Below are 26,022 nucleotides of genomic sequence, written 5' to 3'. Positions count from 1 at the left end.
AGTAATAATTTATTTTCCTTTTGTCAAAAAATATTTTTGAAGAAAAGTATTTTCTCTTTTATTTGTAGAATTGTTTAATTACATTGTTCAAGCTTTTTTGCTTATTTGATCTCATTTAGGCACGAACATTATTAACTTTTTTCAGGCGTTATAACGACACTTAGAACAATTTTTTCAGTGTCAGTACATTTCACAAATTGAGTAACTGTTGAAAGAAAGATGATTTTTTTGAGATTTGATTGGATACTCTGGAAGCTGAGTATTATTTACGCCACATTTGTCGAATATCATATCACTTTTGGGATAGACCCAAATATGGTTTATCATTAGTTTCAGAAAGTAAACAAAATGTTCCCATACTATTTAAGACAAGTGTACAAGAATTAAATAGAAACTGTGGAGTTGCTAGTACCATGCGGTTTCTCGTGTGACCTTGACTAGACCTATATCATGCACGGTGCGTGCCTTTCATATTCATGGCGTATACAGTGACGACACTTGTTTGCTGCAGGGGCATTTATCTTGACCTACAGTCTTGAGGCTAGATCTAGGTATACTGGAGGGCTACCATGAGTCATAAAACACGTAGCACGTCATTGCGCCACATGTTCTCTCTTTTTTTCACATGATGCGTACACAACATGGGAAAAAGAGACAACATGTGGACGTTAGTAACGTGCTACATTTTTGTATGTTTCTTGGTAGGACTTCTGTTTTACTATAATTGTTATAGCAAGATATATAGATGAACGCAGTACATGTTGTAGTGTAGCAATAAATGTGAAATATCTATCCAGATATATTACTGTAATGATAAAAGTGTTCAAAGGCAACCGCGCGGCAAACATGGCGACCCTGAATTAATTCTCATTGATTTGATGTGATCACATGAATAAAAAATTATAACATTCTTCAGGGCTTCGTTTCTTGGGAATATAGGCATACAAAGTTTGCCCTTTCACTAAATAATCTGTAAGTAGATTAGAAAAATATCTTCACCATATTTACTAAATCAATATGATATTGTAAATGTTTAGTTAGCATAAGTGAAAATGGTTTCAGTATATTGTTTGATATGTTCTCATCTTTTTCCAATATAGCCAAGAAGCAGAAGCCTGTCTAACCTTACATAGCACAGATACCTAATATAAACTTAACCTTTCATACACAGAGACATCTCAGCATCGCGCATATGCTTATATTGCGCCGTTTACTTAGGATTTGTTGATGTTATGTTGATTCTAAAATTAGATTTCTAAAATCGTAGGCGAAATAGCATTTTCCTGGATATATGTACTGTGAATGGTATCAACACTTTTTGCGTTATGGAAATAAAGCAATCCAAGAACATATCAAAGAGTTACATCATCTCTTTAAATTTTTCGGTATGTAATATGTACTAAATTATACATACAAAATTTAAATGACTGAATTAAAAATATAATGTTTTCTCTACGTATACATATATTTTCAATCCAGATCCAAAAACTTTAGATAATTTTCACGCGAGATTCTTTAGACTTTATACAAAACCTACATTAAGTATAACGTACTGTCTTCGACAGATATGGATCCAGATGGATCTTTTAGTGCATACTCTTTTGAATTCTGCGTCGTGTTTGATATACCTTTAGCTCATTCAGGATGAAGCAGGAATTCATCAATTAGAGTATAATTAGTGGAAGTATTCATTTACTAATTGATTTCAAACAATTGCCACCTACTGACACATCGATTTATTTACTTTGTCGTTGTTTTTGTGTCGTTTTTGGAAATATCTATTGAAAATAATATTTTAAGTTGTTGATTTTGAATATTACAATTACAACATACATCATCTTTACAGCTTGCATTAAGCCTCTCTATTTTACAAAGTATAAAAATCTATCATTTATGACCTGATTTCACATTGTATTTGTTGTATATAGAATACAACCCCTTAACTTAAACCAAATCTATAGATAAATTGACCTATCTGATCAAATTATAAATGTTCAAACATAGCACCCAACAGCGAAGAAATTTATCATGACCTGTCTGGCTTAGACTTGGATCAAAAATGTCTAGTCTTTTGCTGTCCTAATTCCAAGAGTTTGTGTACTCCCTGGATAAAGTTTCCACCCTGTTCATACAACTTCTGAATTTCAATTACTGTTTTCTTGGACTTTAAGCTTACTTTTCGTGGATAGATAACGCCACTTGACGTCTGTTTGTGACATTCTTTTTAACAACTGATAAAAACAAATCAAGAATTTGTTCGAATTGGGTTTTTCGTTTTTAGATTTTATCGCACCGCTTTGAGTGATTAGTATCATTTCATTCTACAATTATTTTTGATATTTTAATCAGAAATTAATCTTATTATTTATACGTTTTAAGGTACCGTTTGGTTTAAAGTCCTCCTTACAGTAATTCCTTATGGCTTATGATTAAGTGAAATAAAACACACAGAACGATTCCCTCAGTAATAGAAAGTGCTTTGCATTGCCTTCTCCATTTCACACACAGGTGAATTTTTTTAACCAGAATGCATGTTCGCCCTTCTTGTTTTCTTTTACCGTAAGCACTCATGTTTAGTAGTTTTCATTGACCACCACTTGGTGGCCAATGAAAACTACTAAACATGAGTCAGATTGCCGTACTAAGTTATGTGGCAAGAGTTCGAACCTGGGACCTTTCGATCACAGGCGGACGGTCTTAACCACTGGACCCCCACTGTTCAAAGTTTCAAGGTAAAGATTACAATAATGAGTATGGAAAGGAAATGCTTAATTTTAAGATAATAAACATAGGAATAAACTTGATCCAGATAATCAAATGAGGTTTAGACCAACGTGGCTAACCCTCAAATTGCAGAGGCGTCACGTTCGACCCAAATGGAAGATAATTAATCATTTTGTGTGGGTATCGAAGGGACGTGGATAAATTGCATTCGCAAATTAAGCAAATCCCCTGTTACATGCGACGTGCGAAGTGACAAGTAAAAAATTAAGACTTAAGTTTTATTGTTAATAATCAAGCGAACATATATTTTATAGGGACATGATTTTGAGTGATTTTCCTCTTATAAAATACTGGCGGTCCGTCCCGACTTTGCTTGGGTAAAATCATAGTAAATTATACACCAAAATTATCTTTAATCACTTTATATGTATATTTAAAAAACCTGCGTCATTATCTGTTACATAGTTTTAAAGGCATATCATTCAGTTGCTAAATTAAACAAACAAGCAATTTATTACTTTAAAACAAGAACTCTCATTACCTACGCAATCACAAGGAGTGTTTTTAGACAGATTCGCAGTATAAACATATAGTAAATCAAGTCGTACCGCCAGTGGAACCCACCACATCCGTCTACCACCCACGTAGATGTTACACACTTTCAAATCTGATTTCTCTTACTTCCTACAAGGATTTACAGAAAATCTTATTTGCAATGACATTTCAAATCAGCCCAGGCTCAACGATGTCCTTAGAGAGTTCGCCCTGGTGGGTATATTTTGCCATGGATGTCGTACAAGGCAAATAAGGGACACTGTGTGTCCCTGTCTTGTCCTAGAGGAGGGCTGATCGGTTTTCGCTTTTATTGATAAATATTCAAAATTTGAAGGTTATTTTTACCCGAACTCCTGGCTTGGCGGCGTCACAGCCACTAACCCAACCAGAAACAGGTGGAGATGAGAAGCAGATACACAATTTTAACTACATTGTTCTTTGTTCAGGTAAAAGACATCTGCAACGAGCTTGAAGTCCGAGTACTGTGCCACAAGATCCTGCAGAACGTATCAATTCTCCTCGACGCTGATCGTGGGTCTTTGTTCCTTGTCCAAGGAGAGAAAGTAGCTTCACCTCAACCTCAAAATGGAAGGTAAGATTACATAAATGTGAAGAATATAATAAATAATGTTACTAGGTGTGTAGATGTTTATAAATTGTGAGGTTTATTTTTAACACTGGTACCTGGCTTCCTGGCGTCGCATCTCCGGATGCATTCGAGAACACGCAAAGATGACAGAACCGGTAGTGGTGTAATGGTTAAGACGCCCGCCTGTGGATCGAAAGGTCCCAGGTTCGAATCCTACTCGTGCCACATGGGTTTGTATACCAATCTGACTCATGTACCTATAGTAGTTTTCATAGACCACCACTTGCTTCCGGTGAAGGAAAAACATCGTGAGGAAACCTGCACACTTGTTGATTATTAACTTGTGTGTGAAATGGAGAAGGCAATGGCAAACCACTACATTAATAATGCCAAGAAAGTTGTTACGTGTGTTTCATTCCATGTAATGACTACGACCCTCAGTCATGAGGAATACGACTATGAAGAAAGATGACAGAGAGAATACAGATGGAAACTAACAATTATATTTAACGTAATAAAATTAAAATCTTTTATTAATTTTTTAACAACTTATTAATGTATTTTATCTCATTAATATCACAAACATATAACAGTATGTTTAATTTCCTACGACACTATATGAATCACTAATAGAAAAAGTAAAATTAAAAAATAATCGCTGCTTAATTTCCAGAAATAATATCTTGAGAGCTCTTCAATAATGCTCCGAGTATTTCATTGTTTACATAGAAAGCAGCGACGCCAGACGGAAGAAATTGTCACTTTTCCTCCCCATTAGATATTTGCTCGCCAATTTTCAGCGCTAATCCTAACGCAATTATAAAGAATATTTATATTTGACACAGAATTTCATGACAAATTCGCAAGTTTATGAGAGTATTATTATTATTTTCTATATTATTGTTCCCGAAATATTATTACTAAATGGATTCCTTAATACCGGCGAAGCCACGGGCAAAATATAGTAATGTATATTATTAGTTACAATAACGATACCATTAGTTTAAAGCAAAAGTGAAACCATTCGCTACTTTCAGTCGAAAATATATCAAAGTAATATCGGCAACATAAATATTCACTTTGTATTGAGTGTAACTATTTACTACAAATATCTGTTTTGAATATCTCTTTATTGTTCAAAGGAGAGATATTACGTAGCAGGCGGCAAAGTTTGCGACACAATGGCAATGTTATCACGAGGTTGTGATGTTTGGAATATTAAATATTCGTTATTTTTTTATATGCATAACGGCAGCACGTTATCGGTTTTCTTGTCGGTGTTTCGACATCCATTGCTTATCTTTAATGGAAGCAATGGTCGATTGACCACAACATGACCGTTTAGTGGAGCTATACGGTTATCCGTAACAACGACAATACTTTACTTAAATTTATTATTAAAAATATTTTTGTTTTAATTTTTTATAGCACCACCCTTTTTGCCGTTTTCAGTTTGGTGACTGAGAATGTTATTGCTAACATCAACATAAAGTCCACGTATTGTTAAATTTTTAGGTTATGCAATAAAGTTTAAATGAATAAACAACTTTATGTGATATTTAATTGTTTTTTAAAAGCGTCAATCCATATATTCCCTTCGGTTTAAACGTCCTCTTTCTACAACCAAATTTAAAAAAAGGTATGAACAAAAAATTTCTTGCAAAACACTTCAGGGCAAAATGATTTATTACTTCTTATGGTAATATAAAAGTATAATATTACATGTTTTAGAAAAAAGCGTACACCTATCTACCTATTGAAAATCGTGTTCAAAGTTTTAAAGACAGAAAAGACCTTTATTTCGCTCAATTTAATGGTAAAGGCGACTGAAAATTTGCTCTCCAAGGCGAGGACAAGTCGACCAGTAATCGAAATGTATTGCACTGTAAGGGTCGTATTTGCACATTTCCCACTCATGGACTTCCAGTATTTTACATTACTGAATCGGCATTGGGGAAAACCACTTTACCAAATAAGATAAAAAAGATTTTATTCAGAAACTGTTACTAGAATAATTCTAAATTAGATAAAATCTATCTTATTTATTAACATCTAACTAGCTGTTGTCCGTAGCATTACCGGCTTAGAAGAAAAGTATTCGTTTCTTCTTCGTATGCAACACAATGAGTTCTTGCAATAAGTCGAAAATTTATGAGTCAAAATTTCGATAATGTAGTTGCCTTTGCGCAATTATTTCGGGAAATCTGTGTGAATATAATAATTAAATATTATTAAATATTTTTTATAATGAATATTTCAGCTCTTTCCAAGTTAGCAACTGTTTTGATGGGGTATTGATATATCCATTAGAGTACTGATATTAATTTGATAAATTATTCTAATAGCCGCATATATGGCATAAATTAATCAATTTTAAGATCTAAAATAAGAGGAATAAATAACAATATAAAATATACTAATTAATGTCTTAGGTTTATCCCGAAATGATAAATGATTATTGTGTATTAGAATTACAATAGCCATTTACGTAAGCGATGATTCATACTTAAAACGCGTGTCTAATTAATCAGACTTTTAGTCCCTTTGACAATAAAGTTTTAATGTCGTACTTAGCGAAATTATACTTGAGATAAATTACGGCTACGTGACTTTACATTATTCTGTTTACTTTTAGGGATTATTTTGTTGCTTAAACCGTGTAAAACAATGGCTGTATATAGTTTTTATTTTATTAAATGAATGGACATAATAATACCTAATACATTGATAATCACCATAGTACCTACATACTTAGCAGCAGAGGCTAGGGATTTCTTCTTGGCACGATCCTGGCAAAACTTACTTCATCTAGATACCTACTCATCTGTCTTCTGCTGCATGCTCTCCGGTTGTGGTATGGTTCCAATAAGTCTCCATTCTTTAAAAAATCTTAAACAATATGTAATGAATGAATAAAAGATATTGTACATAAAATTCTCGATTATGAATTCGAGTATATAGTTTAAAGTATTGGGAAATTCTAAATATTTTTATGAGTCTTATCAATTTTACTCTTTTTATAAAAAAGTACATTGTGGAAGAGGCTTACCCGTCAACTGCAGACATTATTGGAATATGGAATTATTACAATTCGGGTTATTGACCGGCAGGCGCCCAAAAGCAATTAGGCCGAAAGGGCTTCAAATTTAATTATCAAATTTGCTGTTAGCTTCGATAACTTTGAAATATATCGATTTAAATATATTAACACCAACAAATATACACAAAGGAATATAAATGTAAATCGTTGTATATGTAGGGTTGTAAACCCTAATATTGCCAGACCTTCGTGTTATTTCGGCTTTTTATATGTTATCTTGTAGTGAGGACCTTGACTTGGGTTACTTGTAACAGATGTTCGGCAAAACATGGAAATGTATGCGTATATAAATCTTGATATAGATAAATTGGACTAGGTATTAGCACTTACTTTTATTATACATTGAATTCTTCATATATGCTGAAAAAATACTGGATCAGGTAATAGTTATAGTAGGATTATAATTAAAATACAGCTTGTTAAACAGTCGTATACATCTAGAAATTAATTTAAAGAGTCAGTATGCTCAATAAATTACACGTACCTGAGCGATTCCTGTTTTTGAATATCATCTCTTTTTTAAAATTCTTTAAGAATTATCTAGGTTGTCAATAACTTTGCGCTATAGACTTGAAAATAATGTGTATCTCTCTAAAAATCAAAAGAATCTCAGACTGTAGCGCGTTGGAAAGTTTCGTAGTGTGAAGATTAGTTAGCACTACGACTTATAGGCGACTGTGCCGCAGCCGCAATGCAGTATGATCGTCAATTATATATTTAACAATGTGGCAAAGAATCTTACACTATTTGGCATATACGGACGGGTTTTACGGACGGGTTTTAAAGACAGATGTATGAATATGCAGACCGGACATTTCCTTAATAAACCGGGATTGGATTGTAAATAAACTAGATTTATGTGTGTCCAGTCAAGCCCACCTCAAATATGCATAAGAACTCAATACAACATCAATAGCGGTGAATTAGCAATTATTTAGCTTAATATGCTGTTAACTGTACTTCAGTATTTTTATATATAAGTTATGGAAGTATAAACCTAAATAGATACATCGGTGCTTATCATTACCACGAATCTTGTAAGAATTTTAATTATAAGTTTATTTACATTTTTGTTCCGATTTTGAGCATACTTCAAATGCCCTCAAATATTTTGATCATTCCTATAGGGAATCACAGACCGTGAGCGAAACTCGTAGACCTTTTTACATTTTTACTACAAAAATATGACGTAATGAATCCCTTTGATGATCCGTAAATCAAATTCGTGTTGAAATTCCTTCATTTCGACGGTTTCCACGAAATCACTGCTACATAATTCATTTATGAAAACTTAGTGGAACAATCTTCGGGTCGCCAAGTGGACATAATACGTGACACTTTGACAGAATATTTATAGCCACAGATAAATAAGTAAAGTCCTTGAAATGTCATGATATCTCTGATTGGCTTTAAATTGGTGAGACACCAGTTTTTGACAACGATGGTATACTTACTTGAAATGCTCTAGAACATTCGATCGATCAGCTGCCTAGACTAATGTCTGCCTTTCTCACTTCGTAAAAATATTTTTTCTTAAAATAATTCGCAAATAAAAAAAATATTGATTGATTTACTTAATAAAAATTTGTAAATGAAAAACTGAATAGAAAACGAGTACAATAGTAAAATAACTAGAATGTAACAAATAAACGCATGTAGCAACCCTACACAAGAATATGATAAATAATACACATGAACTTCTTTACTTGCTGACAATGAATTAACCTTTCTCCTCTGTAGGATATGGAATAGTCCTATCGTAGGGCTAAACCACACTCTAGAACACTGGTTCTTGGTCTTATTAAAAAATGTTTTAAACACCAGTACTAACAATATTCTATTGACATGCGCAAATGTTAAGAAACATGTCACCTATTACCGTGACGTTATAGATAAAGTATAATGAAAAGAAATGTCACTATCTATTATTGCTTTATCCAATGCAAAAAATCTTTCATATCGTCAAAACGTTTTAGCCTACAAAGTCTTTCCTTGTTCATTACTGGACCATGACAAAGGGGAAAAAGTCGGATGCTTTTAGTACAGTCGATGGCAAATGCTCTCAAATAAGTGCTTAACAAAAGCATTGTAAGGTTTTAGAAAATGAATATGCACTTTCACATAATTATAACCTCGTTTGATCGTAACCCTTTCGGGGTCTAATTAAATTTACTAATAGGCTACAATTTCCGTACGAAGTAAAAAAGACAAATGTAGGAGAGCGGATCCTGGGCTCTAACGCTATGTAGCGGGGGTAGAGAGAGGCATATTCACTGACATGTATGACTGAAACGTTTCAGTTTCGATAATTCTTATGATTCCGTTTTGTAATGTGTGACACCAATCACTTCATAACGTAATTCGTGATCGACTTTTACGACTGCGAACATAAATGTGCTCATTAAAACGATTACTTTCGTAAACTATTCCAGGCACGTCGGGCATAAAGCCTTTGGAATATGTAATTAACCTACTTTAATCTTTTATGGATTAACGGCTGATATTAGCATTGGAATACTAATATTTAATTTATTATTGGCAATTTACAGTATCACAGGTTTGCGATAGTTTCAAGAATTGTATATTTAATAAATCTCCACCTGAATAACTTTTGAACTTTCGTATGCTTCGCTTTCATGTGGTAATGTTGATATTTGTATCAGCATAGACATTTCAGTATCAAGGTACTCACTGACAACGTGATCCTATTGGGTCGTTAGGAGAGAAATCTCCTATTCCTGAGGAATGTTTAGGTATATAATTTATTATGATATTACTAATAATAGTGAAAACTATTATTAGTAAAATCATAATAAATTATATACCTAAACATTCCTCAGGAATCATACTATGTATTAAAAAGACCGCATCTAAGCATGTATAACAGGAAGCTACTTTGTTGTATACAATGTAATGATTCCGTGGTCCCAGTCGCTTATACATTGTATTTAAAAGGGCCGCACTGTTTCCTCTTTTTAAAAGCTACCAAACATAAAATTATAAAAATCGACGCACCGTTATTTAAAAACTTTCTTGCCCATGTTTAATTATTATATGAAATTCATATTATTTCACATGCGAATTTCACATTAAGATTAAATAAACACTTTTGTCATCGCGTATACACATTACACATAGCCGCCTTTATTGTACACCGCACAAGCCGGATGGTGTAAGGCAGGTACAAATTAATTGTGCTCTCAGTTGATACTGAGGGAAAAGAAGAAATGTTGTTTCGCCCATCCTGTGCGCTATAAAGAAATTCGTCTATAATTTTTTGGTAAACATTTTTTTCTTCTGCAATTTATACGAAATACCTACGTTGTTCCTAAGTGACATAATATATTCTCAACGGGGGAAAATCCAGGACGCAGCTAGTAATGTATAAGATATATTGTATGTAATGAGAAACATAACAAAATGAGAATTTCCATTCTATTAATTAAATACATTATTTAAAACTTTTCATCGATAAAAATAAAATTCCCTAGAATGGTTATTTATTTCATTCTGTCGTATAAATAAATACGACGATACTTTTATCATTTTCGGATCGATACCTATAGGAGTAATGAAATGACGTTTGGGAATTTGTGAGATATTGCGCAAGTCACAAATTACTCTATCCCCGTGGGTTGTAATAAAAGGGAATGGAAAATAATACACTATACTCGTACATAAAATTTTAAAGATAATTATATTTTCACTAGTGGCCCGTCCCGGTTTCGTTCGGGTAAAATTATAAAATAAATCACACACCTAAACCTTTCTCAGGAATCACACAATCATTGATAAAAACCACATAAAAATCCGTGGAGTAGAGTATTTTGAGATTATCGCAACAGTCGACCGCGACAGAGGAATTTGTTTTAATATGTAAGGATCATACATCTAAAAGAAACGGCGCTTTTTTCCAAACGTTTCGGGATGGGCGTCTGGTACTCTGTCAAGAGAATTTTATTCCCTTACAAGATTTTAAACTCGAGCGTAAACGCACAATCTTTCACTGGTCAACTGACAAATCAACAGTTTTGATCAAAACCGCACGCATAAAGAAACAAGAGAGTGACGACATAACACTCAACCATAATTATGTAAATTTAAATAATACCTTAACTATAAAAAAAGTACGAGTATACAATATCCTTATCCTCTTCTCCCTGCTTCTGGAAGTCTATAAATAGTTCCATCTTTACATTTTCTAGCTGCTGTAGAGCAGTTTTATGGGTACTAAACTTTAACTATTTACCCGCCTCCGGTCTACTTTTCATTTTAAAGCCAGGATAGGTCACTAGGGTTCATGTATGTATTTTACGTAAGCATTATATTATCAACAGCCGTTTTAATGTCCACACCTAGTTAAGGATGGATAAAGAGGGCCATGCATGACACCATAAAACTAAAATCGATATAGTTCTAAGCATGATACACTACTTGGATACAATGCAAATAGGTGGATGACCCGGAGGAGGTGCTGCGTGATAATGCATTTTTAGTTACTCGATTGTTAATTGTTTCTTCGAAGATAATCTTCGATTTATGTTTTCTTCTATCGTGTCTTCTTAGGCATAATAATATTTCCTACTATCAATTGACTTTAAACTTACAAATGCAATCATAACCATCGATCACTCCACGTTTATTAAACCTACATTACATATATGACGCTCTTGCAAAACCGAGTTAAACCCATTTAAGTCGACGTCTGCGACTCTGTTATTATAAACTCGGAGCAATATTATGATAGTATAGTATAGATATACTATATCCAGAGTGAGCATTAGTTAAACAAACTGTAGTACAGTCAAGAGCACATCAAGCGTCTCAAATTCATTGCAAAATATGCGTTATACCCACTGCATAAAGATCCAGGCAGGTTAATTTGACATGCGACTGTACATGTTCACGGTCACTGTCAGGTCACACGCCCCATTCACGTAAAATAAATGGCAATGTGCTGTTTTGGGCAGAGGAGTATTTTTTTTGTTTAAAAACCCTTTTTTAATATTTTTGATTTGCATACTACGTATCTATATTGTTAAACCGCCTATTTCGTGTAAATATTAATTTGTTGAATTACTGTAACATTATAGACAAAATTACAATACTACTGAGAAATAGTTTGATACATTGATTTTCTTTTTCGGCCTTTCCTCAAATCTTCTCGGTTGAGTTTAACGACACTCTGTAATTTTTTTATTGGAATCAGTTTTAAATATGTCGGTTGTACAGTCGACAGCACGTCAAGTTACTCGGAATAGAACTCTGAGGCGAATTCGCAATGAATTTGCGTTGGTTGGTGTGCTGTCGACTGTACATAGTTTTGGCTAAATCTAAATTAATGACGCATGAAAATGTATCGAACATTAACTTGTACCTCTGTATCATGATTCAGGAAAATATGTAGAACGTTAGAAAAATAGCAGATAAATAAGAAATAGCAGACATATTTCCTAATACAATAATACTTCATTGCACAAATTAGTTACATAGTATACATAACAAGGAGAATTAAAGTATGTTTTACGCATAACAATGAATTAGATACGTTGTGTCAAAGGCGGCGATATCCCTGTAAATAATAAATAAATCACACATATTTACTTACCTAGCCCAAAATGAGTTTGAGAGTTCGTGTTATGCCCCAAACAGTCTTCCAGATATAATAATACACCCTTCTTCAAAAATATTTTAGAATACTCCAAACTATGACATTTCTTAATTAATGCTTGTTGTTGATACAGCGACTAAATAACTTGTTCTATTTCGAACAAAATTGTTGATACTGGAATAAGAATCGAAGAAAGTGTACTTACTTTCAATATAATATTAAAATTGCGAATGTTATATGTAGTTTGGTCCCAGTCCCAGCCAGCTGAGGCCAAAAACTTAATGGTTCAAGAAGAAGTATTTTATTGGACAAACTCGCAAGATGTTGAAGACGACACTGATTTATGAAAATATTTATTTCCATTTAAATGCAAGAATCCCAATCCCTTTTTTTTGGAAAAGGAACAAAAAGAAAGGTTACTGAATTAAAATACAGATCCTCATATTCCAGTAACAGTAATTCAATATTTTTTAAATAATATTTAATATCTTCAAAGTCTTGACAACTTTCTTAGAGGACCCGTTGCTCCGTTGCGCTCCGTCGACGAATCAACGCAATGTAGAAATTATATGATGATTCGACGTACGTCAGTGCACTGTCAAAACCTATAAAAAATAACGGAGCGGAAATACGTGCTGCGTTTTTTTCTATAGGTTTTGACATTGACGTGCGCATCGCGCATTGCGCATGCGATCGCAACGGAGTACGAAGCAGCAATGGGGTCTGTTTCTTAGATTAGATGACTTATTCTGAATTCTGTGAAAATAAATAAATCTTGACTTTGATTTATACGCCGACTAAATTGTCATTGCTTTGTGATAGAATTATAAGACATGTTTGCTAAGCTCGTTATGTTAACGTTATTTATGGCTGCAATGACCTTTGTATAAGTTAAGTAAATATTCTGAATGCTGGGAATATAATACTTATATTATACTATAAAATACCAATATTTCCATTACATTATATAAATTAGCTTTCAGGAAAAATATCGACCATACTGATGAAAACATTTTGTTATTGTTAGATCTGCGCGCCGTTTAGAGAAAATGGCGTCTAAAGTAACTTAGACTTATATTATTTATTGAATAATATTTATTACCTGTAATATTTATTTATATGTTTGTGTATAAATAAATGCATAAAGAAGTTGCAATATAGTGCAAAGACAAATGGAAAATTTTACAAATTCGCATATAGGTAATGTTAGACGTATTGTTCGTAATTAAAATTTGGTTCGCGCACATGAAATGTTACTTAAACGCGGTTATTTGGAGAGTAATTTTCATTGCGAATTATTGTGGCGGGTGGGTCCGCCCTCGAATAGGCCAATCCACTCTATATCCTTTCGTGAATGTCGTAAAAGGTGGCGTAGAGACAAGCCTAGGTAGCTGATAAGCAACAATAATGTTATTGTTCCCATGAAGGATTTAAGTTAGCCGTGCAGATGATTAAAACTTCCAAATTTTAAGTTATTCTTATAATGTATTACTTCATGGTCTTCCTTATTTTATTTTTAAATATTCGCGCTTCGAAGAACGAAATGTTGATATTTTTTGTATTCCTCGAAGCGCACTTTTCTTGGTACGGTTCAAAGCGCAACAAAAATATTCTTCAAAACAAGTGCGCTTAGAGGAATACTTCATTTTTTTACGCTGACCCCGAGTTTAACCGAGTGAACATAAATCGATGGGAGAGATAAATCAATCAACGATTTTAAAAACTAAAAAAAATGGTTGCAATAATAACAGGAGTCGCAGAACTGCGAATACCGTACTTCGAATGCCAATGCCACTCCTCAGGGCCAAGGTCAAGACATGGAAGGGGGAAGGGACAAAGCCCGGGATCCGCGGCAATCATAACGGAATGAGGGGATCGCGAGGGATCCGGCAACCGGGGAAAGTTTGCGAAGCCGTGACCGTTGCTTGCTCATTCACGTCGTGTTTACTACCCTCCGAATAATTATTCTATTTAGTACCTACTACAGACCCTAATTACGGCAATGTATTTAATGGCATTTTTTGAATTTAACTAATGATATAAGCCTTACTTAGAACTTTATTTTGCCTAAATAAATAGTTACGATGTATTTCACTTTAGGCACCGATCTAAACGACATTGTCTTCTTCGACATTGATGATATGATAAAACTGTTAAACCTTATACAATCACAAATATTGCATTTTAATTAATGAATAGCAAATTACGGCATTTCATCTGATGGCAGAAACTGCAATAAACACAGTTCCACAAACTCAATTTTTGCATTTTTCTACAAATTGTTTTTTCATGCCTAAGAAATGTAAACAGACCATTAGTCCACATGGCACGACCTATAAAATACACTCATTTCATGTCGCAAGCCTGGATTTTGTGATACTATCACAGGACCTTTAGTCAAGTTGAGCTTAGTAATTACTGGCTCACTATTTAGACAAATACTTTTCTGTTTTTGTTGTTTTACCGAGAAATGTGTGATATACAAGAGTTTATCATATTTAAAAGTGAACAAAATCTAGCAAAATGCTATTTATTTTACAAAGGATAGAATTATTTAGATAAAAATAAATTGAGACCGTTCTAGATTAGGACCAATCTAAAACCTCTCGTGGGTGTCATAGTGGCCCTAGGAATATACTCGTTATCACAGATACATGCATTATTCATTCATAAAACACATACAGATCATCATCGACTAAATTTAATGCTGACTCCACCACTACCGCTGTCTAGTTCGCCGAACTTAGCGAGTTCGGCATTTTTCCTTTCGATAAATAAAAGCACTCATACAAACTATGCAATGTTCATGCATTCGGTGTTTGTCCGAGTTCGGCGATAGTATGGAGCAGGCTTTTATTGTCCTTCCATTGCTCTCACTCCATAGCTAATTGCTTCACTTCTAAAAAAAAGTCTTTGAATGTTATCGACATAAAATATTTTGAGGTAACTAACTAAATAAAAGTTTAGGATGAAATTTTAGGCAGTAAGTGGATTTTGCAAATACACTGACGTCCCCTCAACAGCGTCGAAGTGATATAATGTTATTAGTCAAGGGATAGATAAATTGAATTAGCATTGTATCAATCTACCCAACCAAATAGGATGTTCAAAGATATACATTAATTAATGATCTTAGTTAATACAATATTTGTTCTGTGTAACGTTCTAATCTTTTGTCGCCATTCAATCAATAAAATAGGCACAGATTGTATTACATTCCGGTATTTTAATAAAATTTTACTCGGAATTACTAACACATTAACAGTGTCATTCCGTATAGAAGCGTCCTTTTCGAAAATATGCAATAACATTGGCATGGTGACACGCGTCGTACGTACCTACAGCCAACGCAACGCCACGTCACCCAAGTTCATTCCGAATTCACCGCTATTATCACCGCATAAAGATCGTGCGATATAACTTTACATGTTGACTGTACTAAACGAGTTTCCATTATGACGCACATCCAGTTATCTTATTTCAGTGTAAGTACAAACGAAGTTACATGTGTAGCCGACACTTAGGCTCTCGTCTGAGGGATTTTATTGAGTTTCAAGATGTATTCCCAACGGCACTGCTGTTTTGGCGACATTTTTACCCATAAATATTTTCCTCATGAAACTTTATGTAGGCTATCGCCAAACTCTGATAAATGCCGACGCGAATGCATAGATATTAAGCACCCATAAATTGCGTAGTTTGTATGAATATTTTATTTACCGCAACGAAAACCAGCAATGTATCCGAATAGTGGAGTCGGCATTAGACCACTTCTCTCCACTAACTGTCGAGTAATCTTAACATACATCTATTTTAAAGTCAACAAAACTATAATTTAGTATCAATCTCTTTTTTCCAAAATTTCATTTTCTGCATACTGCTAAGCATAGTCCTTTCTTTTTGTATGCCATCTCATCCATTCATCCTGTCTGTTATCTTTATCTTTCTTAAAAAAATTAATTATTTTATAAGATTCGGGAGCAAATGATAGAACCAAAAGGAGTTTGCCACATTGAGTGGGCTCTTAAAACCAGTCTCTGAGAGTAAGGTTTGCTGACGTAATTTTTTATGTTGCTATTTGATTAATGTAAGTCCTTTTATTAGATAAACCATGTTTTTACTTCATAGTGACTTTATTTTTTTTTTTTTTTTAAAGAATGCACTAAACCATATAACACGAAAAACATATTAACACACGTAGGTTGAACTTGGTAAGAAAAGTACATTTAACTACTTATGTGCACTACTATCTTTCTCGTGGAAATTTTTGGGATGCTTTCTACAACAAAATGGTACGTTGGTAAGAAAAGCATCTTATATGCATATAAGATGCTTTTCTCACTAATGTAGCATTTTGTAGCATACAACATAATATTAAAAGTAAATATTTTTAAAACCAAGATATCCTATGATAAGTTTATGCATAGTAGCAATATAGTTGACGGATCGAACCCGGGTCAGTAAGTGGGGTTGCGATGTATGGAGGATCTTACGAGTATCATCTGGATTTTGATGTATGGGTCGCACTCAAGTTTTCAACTGACTCAGTGTTTTGCAAAATATATTTTCTAGGATAACGTACCTCAATTGGTAAAAACAGAACTCTCATGGTATCACCTCGTCCATTTGTCAAGACCCTTTTTCTCAGGAACGGTTGCTGTCCCCAAATGGAATGGAAAAAAAACATAGGTATAAGAAAGAATAGAAACTTATTCTTGGAATACCTATAGCTATTGGATGCTGGAATACGCCTCACATTGCAACGCGATTTGTCTATCGCAGCAGTACTCGTTTTATTATACGAATTCTTAGTTGCCGATTGGAAAATTCCCAGGGCGACCAGAGGGAATTCGATTATGGCTGTCTTGCGCGGGTAGTGATGTAATGTGAGCTCTTATAATATCATAGGAGCGTAAGAGCTGTCGATAGCTTTGTTCTGTTTTAATTGAACTTTATTTTAAATATCTTTTGAATTTAATACAAGGATTTTCTATAAATTAGTTTACAACCAATGATAAAGTAGATTTTGTAAAAATATATATATGTCAAATCAACGCTCTATGTCGAAATTATTGTATGTTTAGTATTGGAAATATTTGTTATTAGCGGCACGTCCCGGCTTCGCTCGCGTATAAACATAAATTATATTCCTAAAACTTTCTCAGGAATCACACTATCTATTGGTGAAAACCGCATGAAACCCGTGTAGTAGTTATTGAGTTTATGAAGAACAGACAGACGCGGCAGAGGACTTTGTTTTATAATTATGTAGAAGGGGAATTGACGCGTTATTTAAGATAAATGGTATAAGTCAAAGTTTCTCATCTGTGCGTTTTCCCGGTTTTTTCCCTCAGCCATTTAGCAGAGACCAGGGTCCGTACTCAGAGTCACAGCTAGCTTGAAGCTCATAGCCTCGCTTCGCTCGTTGACTACTTGTGATCTACATGACTCGTTTATAAACGCATGGCTATTTCAATAAAGACTACAATATTTAACTAATTTGTTTTAATAACACATCTTGTTTCTTGTCAACAGATGTCTCGTGTCAAAACTGTTCGACGTGTGCTCGAAGTCCACTCCAGAGCAGATGGAACAGCTGGACGAAATTCGGATACCCTGGGGCAGCGGGATCGTGGGCTACGTGGCCGAAAGCGGCGAGCCAGTCAACATTCCCGACGCTTATAAGGTACCTAGATATCTGTGGTAGCTTAAGACAAGTTAAAGTAGTGTCGGACGACATGCTATGAGATGAAGTAGTTTGTGTCCTAAGGTCCCCATGCGGATCAAAGGGCATCCAGAGTGCTTTGCCATCTCACTCTTCTTAGTTATCCGCCTCAATTCAGGCCAGGTCGGCCCGATTGTCTTGGAGCTACATTTGTGCGTCGCCAAGTCTGCTTGGAATGGGCAATTTACTGCATGCCCTGGGAGCTCCACTCCTGACAATAAGATTGATGAACGATATTATGTAAGTCATAGGTAGTCATGGATGAGAGAGGTACATGACGAAGGAGGTATACGCTAAGAGAGGCCTTGCCTCAGCTGTAGGCAGAAAGAAAAAGGTTGAAACGATGATAAGGTAGCTAAGTATATTCATTCAAGGCTAAGTATATTTTTTCAAGTAGACATCATAATAAGTTCGTATGACTTTCTTAAAAAGTCTTCAAAGTTTTAAGTCTGCAGTTACAGGGTTACTAAAATTATATATACTTAGGTATATTAATTAAGATTTCAAGTCATATGAATTTTCTCAGGTAAAACCCTAAATACGCGTAAAAACTTAAAATACTTACCAGTTTTGGTGTAAAATACGAATACTTCCAGCGATTCTAAAAATACCGTCGGTAATGAAAATACGTTTTAGAGAGCATTAAATCCTCCCTCGCTATTTCATTCGTCGCGAGTCAAAAAGTGAACAGCGAACTGTGTCTAAAGTGAGTCAGCTGGGTTAATTTTTAAACATTTTTTAAAAGTAAAAAGGGACCTGGAAAGTACATTTTATGTATATTTTTTGTATTATTATATTTCAAAATATATTTAGGTAATACATGTGAACTGGCGTGAACGTAATACATTTCGTTGCTGGCGTGATATTGATGCCGAAAACGAAAATTTTTGTGTCTGTTTTATTCATGCACATTTTTACAGTGGCTCTTTACAAAAAAATGCAATGACAACATCAACCCTTTATGAACATCGTCTAAAAATTTTAAACAAACTCGTAAAAATCCAGGGTCATTACCGAATTTCGTTGCCATAAGGTGGCTCACAATATATGAGAGGGAAACGCAAAAAATGAAACGATAATACCCTTTTACGACTAGCCATTAAACAATGACAGAGCCACGGCTTACCGTATTATACAAACAGTTTATTATGAACCTTCATTTTGAAGCTGAAGTTTGGTTTTAGCGAACTTTTCTCCTGGCCGGATTGCGCATTTTATAACATTTTGATGGAGTCATCATACAGCGTGTGTTAAAATTACCGAGCAATCTCTTTAAGGGTGTTTTTATCTGAACGTTGTTTACTTAATGGTTAAGAAAATGCTGAGATTATTTTTTAAGGTTGCGTAAATTCACAGCACAATAATGACCTTTTTTGGTACGGTTGGTAGGTCGATCTCTATTCTCTACACGTTGCTTTCGAAATATTAGTATAGCCTGATTACCAAAAGATAGATGCCTTGGAATTTTGGCTCATTCCACTTTCTTTAATAAGTTGTGAATAAGTAATTTTGAGGATTGGAGATAAACACGTGCAAAGACAAATGCGTTTCCGAAGTATGAAAGAAATTCCGCATGCATGAATTCATTTAAATTGATCAACGGTTTCAATATTCATGAACTACACTGGTATCTCGTACTGGCGTGATAATAAATCACTGAGCAATACTTCAGTATGGAAATAAGATTATTCCTAGCCGTGTTTTATTCTTGCCACGTCCTACATTATGATCTTTCTCCAGCTTTTATTTTACGATTCATTTTATCGTAAAATTCCCGGCGTGCCTTGCCTGCCCTATCATACATGGCCGTCTTGGGGCCACGTGCTTGTTTAGAAATATTTTGCATATTGGGTATTCGACTATTTTGGTGGCGATCAATAATTTAAAATTGTAAAAAAATATAGAAACACTATTACTTGAAATTTTATAGCTATACATGCACTTGTATTGTACATACCCTTTCGAGCTTACTGTGGCTTACATTGTGGTTTTTGAGTTGAAATTGTAAACTGGTAGGTATCTATTTATCTTGCCGTTTTAAACAAAAGTTCACAGAAGACCTTTAGAAGAAGTTATTTTAAACTTTATAGATGAGAAAAACAACGCAAGATATTGTACTTACACATTTTAGCTTTCCGACAAAATTAACTAATAAACTAATAATAATAACATTAATTTTATAAAATAAGGTTTTCTTTTTGAAACTAAACCCACTCGCTTTTACTAGCAATTAGTTACAATCAAAAGTAACAGAGCAAGTTCTATGTTAAACGAAGTTTAAACTACGTGAACAACGCTGGAACAATCTTGACCTAGAAGCGTAAAATTTTCCGTTCATTACAAGGAATTTGATACTTCAACTTATTTTGCAGGTGTTGAAAGGTGTTTTACGTGTTGAGAATTTTCTAAAAGCTCTCTGATTAAGATAGAAGCCACGTATTAGCCGCTCGTTAACCTTTCTATTTTTTACTTCGAGATTTGTATGAGTGCTGAAAAAGGTTTATTCTGTAACGTAAGCTTATGAATAAGCTATTTTAAAAGAATGGATTTGTACTGTAGAATCTACTGCTTTGTAGAAATTTTCAATCAAAATACAGTTAATATATTGTATAGCGCTTAAACGAAAAGTAAATGTATCTACTTTTCTTAAATGTTTTGTTATAACAAAGGGTAGGAATCAATTTTATTATGTACACATAAGGTCGAAAAGAAAAGTCTTGTTACAAAAGAGAATTATAATCCCTCGATTCATATTGCTCCGCCACAGAAAATTGGAAAAGCATGTATAGATACCTATCACAAGATTAATGATTTAAAAATGTCAAGCTCATCTGTACCGTTCACAAACAAGCAACATTTTTACAGATAATTCCTTCTTTTCGCATAAACTTTATAGATGAGAAAAACAACGCAAGATATTGTACTTATACATTTTAGCTTTCCGACAAAATTAAGTCTTCGGGAATTAGTAAAGTAAGTTAAAGTAAGTTAAAGTAAGTATTCGGGAATTCTAAAAAATACTAGTACTTCCTTTAATTTTATTATTTGATTCATAACTTCATTTCTGTTGTAGTGACACAAGTATCAATTTTTAGCAAGTCAGCTTGACACTAGAAAATATAAGATTGATTTATTTTGTTATTTAGTGGCAGTTAGCATGCTCCATATACATTTATTTTTGCACACCCATAGTCGGTGAAACATGTACTTAGGTTTAAGCTTTTTTTGCCAATATCACATGCATGCGGTCCGTATGCTGATAGTGTATTGATATCTAAGCAATATTCCGTCCATGGTTGAGCGTCATATATCATATCACGGTACATTACACGGCATACTCGTAACACTGAGCGTTGGAGCAGTAAAAAAATAAATACTGTCTGCTTTTGGTTTTCATCGATATCAATAGTCCTTATTCATTTCCTAAGTAGATTATCAAATCTAATTATTAATTAGTCAAAATGACTAATGCTGAAAATTGAGAAAAAAAAAGATTTTACTAAAGTAAAAATTTTTTAACAGGCGCGCCTCTGACGTTTATACAAAATAGTATACTTTCCGTTTTTCTGCGCACGTTAAAGTTAACGTCAAAGTTTTACCCTATAATTGCAGAATATTGTCGCAAACTTATCAAAATTCCAAATAAATGTCAAAAAAACATATCTGCTTTCTAACCCCTGAATGTGTGAGTAATAAAATTTATAAATGTTTATTAACCGATTTATTGCTATTATTTTTCCGCATTAAAAAATAGTTTGCACATAAAGCAAAAATAATCATACTCAGAACGAGAAGTATCTTTATTCAGAGATAATCCGGCACGGTTGACCTGCATTTTATCCGGCCTATTCGAAAGTCACCAGCCATCCTCGGTTTATTCATAGCCGGGCATTTTTCACCCGGATCGGAAGATCGAGAGAGCACATTCATCAAGTGATACGCTATCTTGGTAGCTTTTTGATTTGCATGAGATTTTCTTGTACCAGAATTTGTAACCACGTATCCAATTTGCAAGATTTGCATGCATTGATTTTAATAACATTATTTTCTACGCCAATAGCTTTGTCTTCTGAACGCCAGTGATTTTATTCAACATTACTTTTTATGAGGTTCTAAAAACCTCTATATTAATAAAAAAAACTCTATAATATTTATGGATGAGAAATGATTTAGGATAAAAAAGTAGTTAAACATGTATAGTTTAAAGCATCTTCTCATTTGACTCCATTACAAAAGGAAGCATGCTATCCTTGATTTACCGGCTTAAAGGAAACATAATCGATAAGCATTCATCTCATTATTTCAATACTGATATGGAATGTTCAATTTAAGATCGAGTTGGACTTATTATTGTCACCAACGAGAGATATATACCAATATATACGTGATTGTTGTGAGGTTAGTACATGACAGATTGTTTTGAGGCTAACATTAAATATGCTTATTGCCAATTTACACGTATAATTCGTAAAATAATACTTGAAAATAAATAACGTGTAACTAAATAATTTACTTGTTAGATAATAATTCAAGTTCCTATGAGAGTGGTATGAAGGGTTTAAAAATAGTAGAAGTATTTGGAGTAAATTAAAAGAATATGTGCACTAGTAGTCCCAAGTACCTCTTTAAGTAACTTGAAAATTTCATAGTAAGAATCTCGCAACGTAGAAAATGCTCCGAATTCCAGAACATTTAAATGGAGATAAAATAGTTTTATCCCAACCTAAATATGTAGGACAAGCTGGAGATTTGTTCTTAAATGTAAAGAATCCTCTAACGCTGAGTACAACGCGGTTGGCCCGAGATTCGTCAGGCAAACCAAAAGAACATAAATTATTCTAGCAACTCCACCCGCTCACGATAAATGGTGTGCTTGAAAATGCTATCTCTCTTTAGTCAAGTCATGCATTTACTGATGTGGGTACGTTAAAAAGTGAACTGTTTTCGCTAGTTTAAATAGTTTTTCTGCATTAACTACATGTTTTAACTCCGAGAGTGCTGTTAATAAGAACAAAATATTAGATCCGTTGTGTTAGTATGGTAGACGAATTTATGAAGTTAAATAAATATTGTTGTTTTTTTGCCTGTGATTTTGATGTGATACATATATTAAGGTAATTAGAATCAGAATGGTCACTGTACATTAGCAGATAAAAGGTTCGTGTAATATTTTCATACGATTGCGACTTAGAGAATATATTTCCTCTTTTCCGCTTCTCGTTTCGTTAAAATATGTATAACTGTTGGCAACTAAGATTCGAAACCAGTTTCCAAAGGATAACCACACTGCTATAATTCCTAATATTTTAATATCTTTGACGTGGTGTATTCAATATTTTGTGGAGTTCGAAAGAGTATTCAAATTAGTATTTCTCAATATGTTGTGTGTAACTAGTTATCCGTCAGTGTTTGTTATGTCTTCACTCTAAATCTTGGCATAAAGACAAGTAACGTATTTATGAATGGATTTCCACATAACGTAAAAGCAGTATGTGAAATAGTTTACAAAGACGTATCATCAATCTTCCAACATTTGGGTCAAACTCATTGTAGTCGTCTTACAAACAGTTTTACAGCCTAATTTCAGCTTTTTAAGTTCGTGTGCATCTGTATAACTGTTCAATAATTTCCAACATTGTGGGATGTGTATCGACTCTGAAAATATAAAATCTCCTTTGAGCTTTCCATTTTCTTGTCTGTACAGTATTTAAATTAAGGATACGATTCATTTGTCTTTCAGCCGTTTGGCTTTGCGTTCTATATTTCGCGAATACACAATTTCTCATTTTCACCCCTTGAAAATTTAACGTCATTGCTATTTTTAGCCACAACAAAAATTTCTCTCCGCTGTTATAATTATTTACTTATTGAATACTGAATCGATCAATCACACAGATTTTTGTTGTCCATCTTATAAAACTTTTAAGTGCTTTATGCATTTGCTTATTGCCTATCGATTCTGGCACCTTCACGCTGATATTTGTTAAACGAATTTCTAAAGGGAATTTCGGTGAATCAAAAACATTATCGACAATTATAAGCTTTCAAGGTTTTGGGCTTGTCATGATCGTTATCAATTAATGCCATAGTCGAGAGGAATGCTCGAAATACTAAGCGCCGAGAATGGCTTATTTGTGTGTATATTTTTTTCCTGCGACTGAAAGATTAATTATAGCGACATGAAATAAAAAACGTAACCTAACATAACTAATCTGACATGTTTGTTTATTTCTTTGTCCACATCTTTCACGGCAAATGCTTATACATTATGCAATTAGTTTTTCAATATCGTCATGTGTTTTAATCTTGGAATATTTATCAACACTCTCGCTGATACTTAGGTATATCGAGGTAATTGAAAGTTGAAATAATGAAACATTTTGTATTTGGCTTACTGTCAAAGAAAGTGTGAAATATTCGTCTCTAATTAATGTATGTGTGACATCACTTAATTGGTCATTATGCCTTCTTTTATTTCTACTTCTTCAATTCAATTAGTCCATTTATTTTATTCTATACTTTATTTATTTTATCATACTGGCGTGTCTCCAAAATCCGTGACCTTGCCCGATTGGCAGTTTATGCGTACTCACGTATTCATAATTAATTGTAACAACACACAAATGCTTCGGAAATCGCAATACTTGATAATGTAGTGATGTTATTGTGAATGTTATAATTCAATGATGCGTAAGGCGCTAATGTTTTCAGAAATTTCAAATTCTCTCAATGAACCTTCGTTCGTATGTACTTCTCGTTACAAAGGATTGTAGTCATTGCGTTGAATAAAACGCATAGGTGCTTCTTGCCAATATTAATGGAGTAGTTTGCCATTACTTGTTCCATTTCATACACTAGCTGATAAATAATCGCAAGATTCCTCACGATGTTTTCATTCACCGGAAGGAAGTGGTGGTCTATGAAATCTTCAAATCAAATTCTAATGTGATTTCGTAGCTTTCTAAAACATTCCAATTCTTGCTGAATTATACCATGAAATTTCCAAAATCTTGTGTTATAATTAATTCAATGATACTGCGACAGAGCAAATTATAATATACATTTTCGTATTACAATTCTTTCTTATTATAGTTATTATATTGTTTGCACGAAAGACATAAAACATTTTGTGATAATATATTGAATTTTCTTAAAAACATCTAACTCCCACAGATTTCTCCACCGCTTGAATCGTTTTCTTATCATAGATATGTTTGAGTTTTCATATGAGCAAATCAGTATGAAGTTATAACATAAAATTCTAACCACAAAACTCGCAGGAAAAGTTAACCGAATCGAATTTCATGCAGTAGTTTACGACTATACAGTTTGGGACTTTGTTAGAAACAGTTGCTTGGAGGAAGTATATAGAAGACTTTCTAGATGTTCTGCATTACTGTATCTACATTGTATACCTAACAGTGCTTCAGTTAGTTCTGTGGCGTATCGTATTCAGAGTCGCCGCTATATAGTAATGACTTAATCGTTGAAATAGTTTTCGTATAATCTCATACGCAGATCGAACTTAAACTCGATGAGATGAAAAATCATTGAAGAATATTATTGCATGTGGTATGAGTGTATATAATTTGATATTTGCCATGTTTCCCGCTATGTTTCGACGACCTCGGTGGCGCAGTGGTAAAGTTCTTGCCACTGAACCGAGAGGTCCCGGGTTCGATCCCCGGTCGGGTCATGACGGAAAATGTTTTTTTTCT

The 26,022-nt window shown here is 33.8% G+C and overlaps 1 protein-coding gene across 11 annotated transcripts in view; it reads left to right on the top strand.

Moving 5' to 3' along the window:
- The window catches only part of Pde11 (Phosphodiesterase 11), a 156,297-nt gene that overhangs the window by 102,162 nt on the left and 28,113 nt on the right, over positions 1 to 26,022 (top strand). For all 11 annotated transcript variants that reach the window (XM_053754388.2, XM_053754384.2, XM_053754387.2 and 8 more), the window contains 2 exons: positions 3,726 to 3,871; positions 18,115 to 18,265. In XM_053754388.2, the coding sequence (XP_053610363.1) occupies positions 3,726 to 3,871; positions 18,115 to 18,265 (297 nt within the window). The remainder of the gene's footprint in view (positions 1 to 3,725; positions 3,872 to 18,114; positions 18,266 to 26,022) is intronic.

Source organism: Plodia interpunctella, chromosome 14 (genome assembly GCF_027563975.2).
Source record: "Plodia interpunctella isolate USDA-ARS_2022_Savannah chromosome 14, ilPloInte3.2, whole genome shotgun sequence".
Lineage (NCBI taxonomy): Eukaryota > Metazoa > Arthropoda > Insecta > Lepidoptera > Pyralidae > Plodia > Plodia interpunctella.
This window is presented reverse-complemented; position numbering and strand designations above follow the sequence as displayed.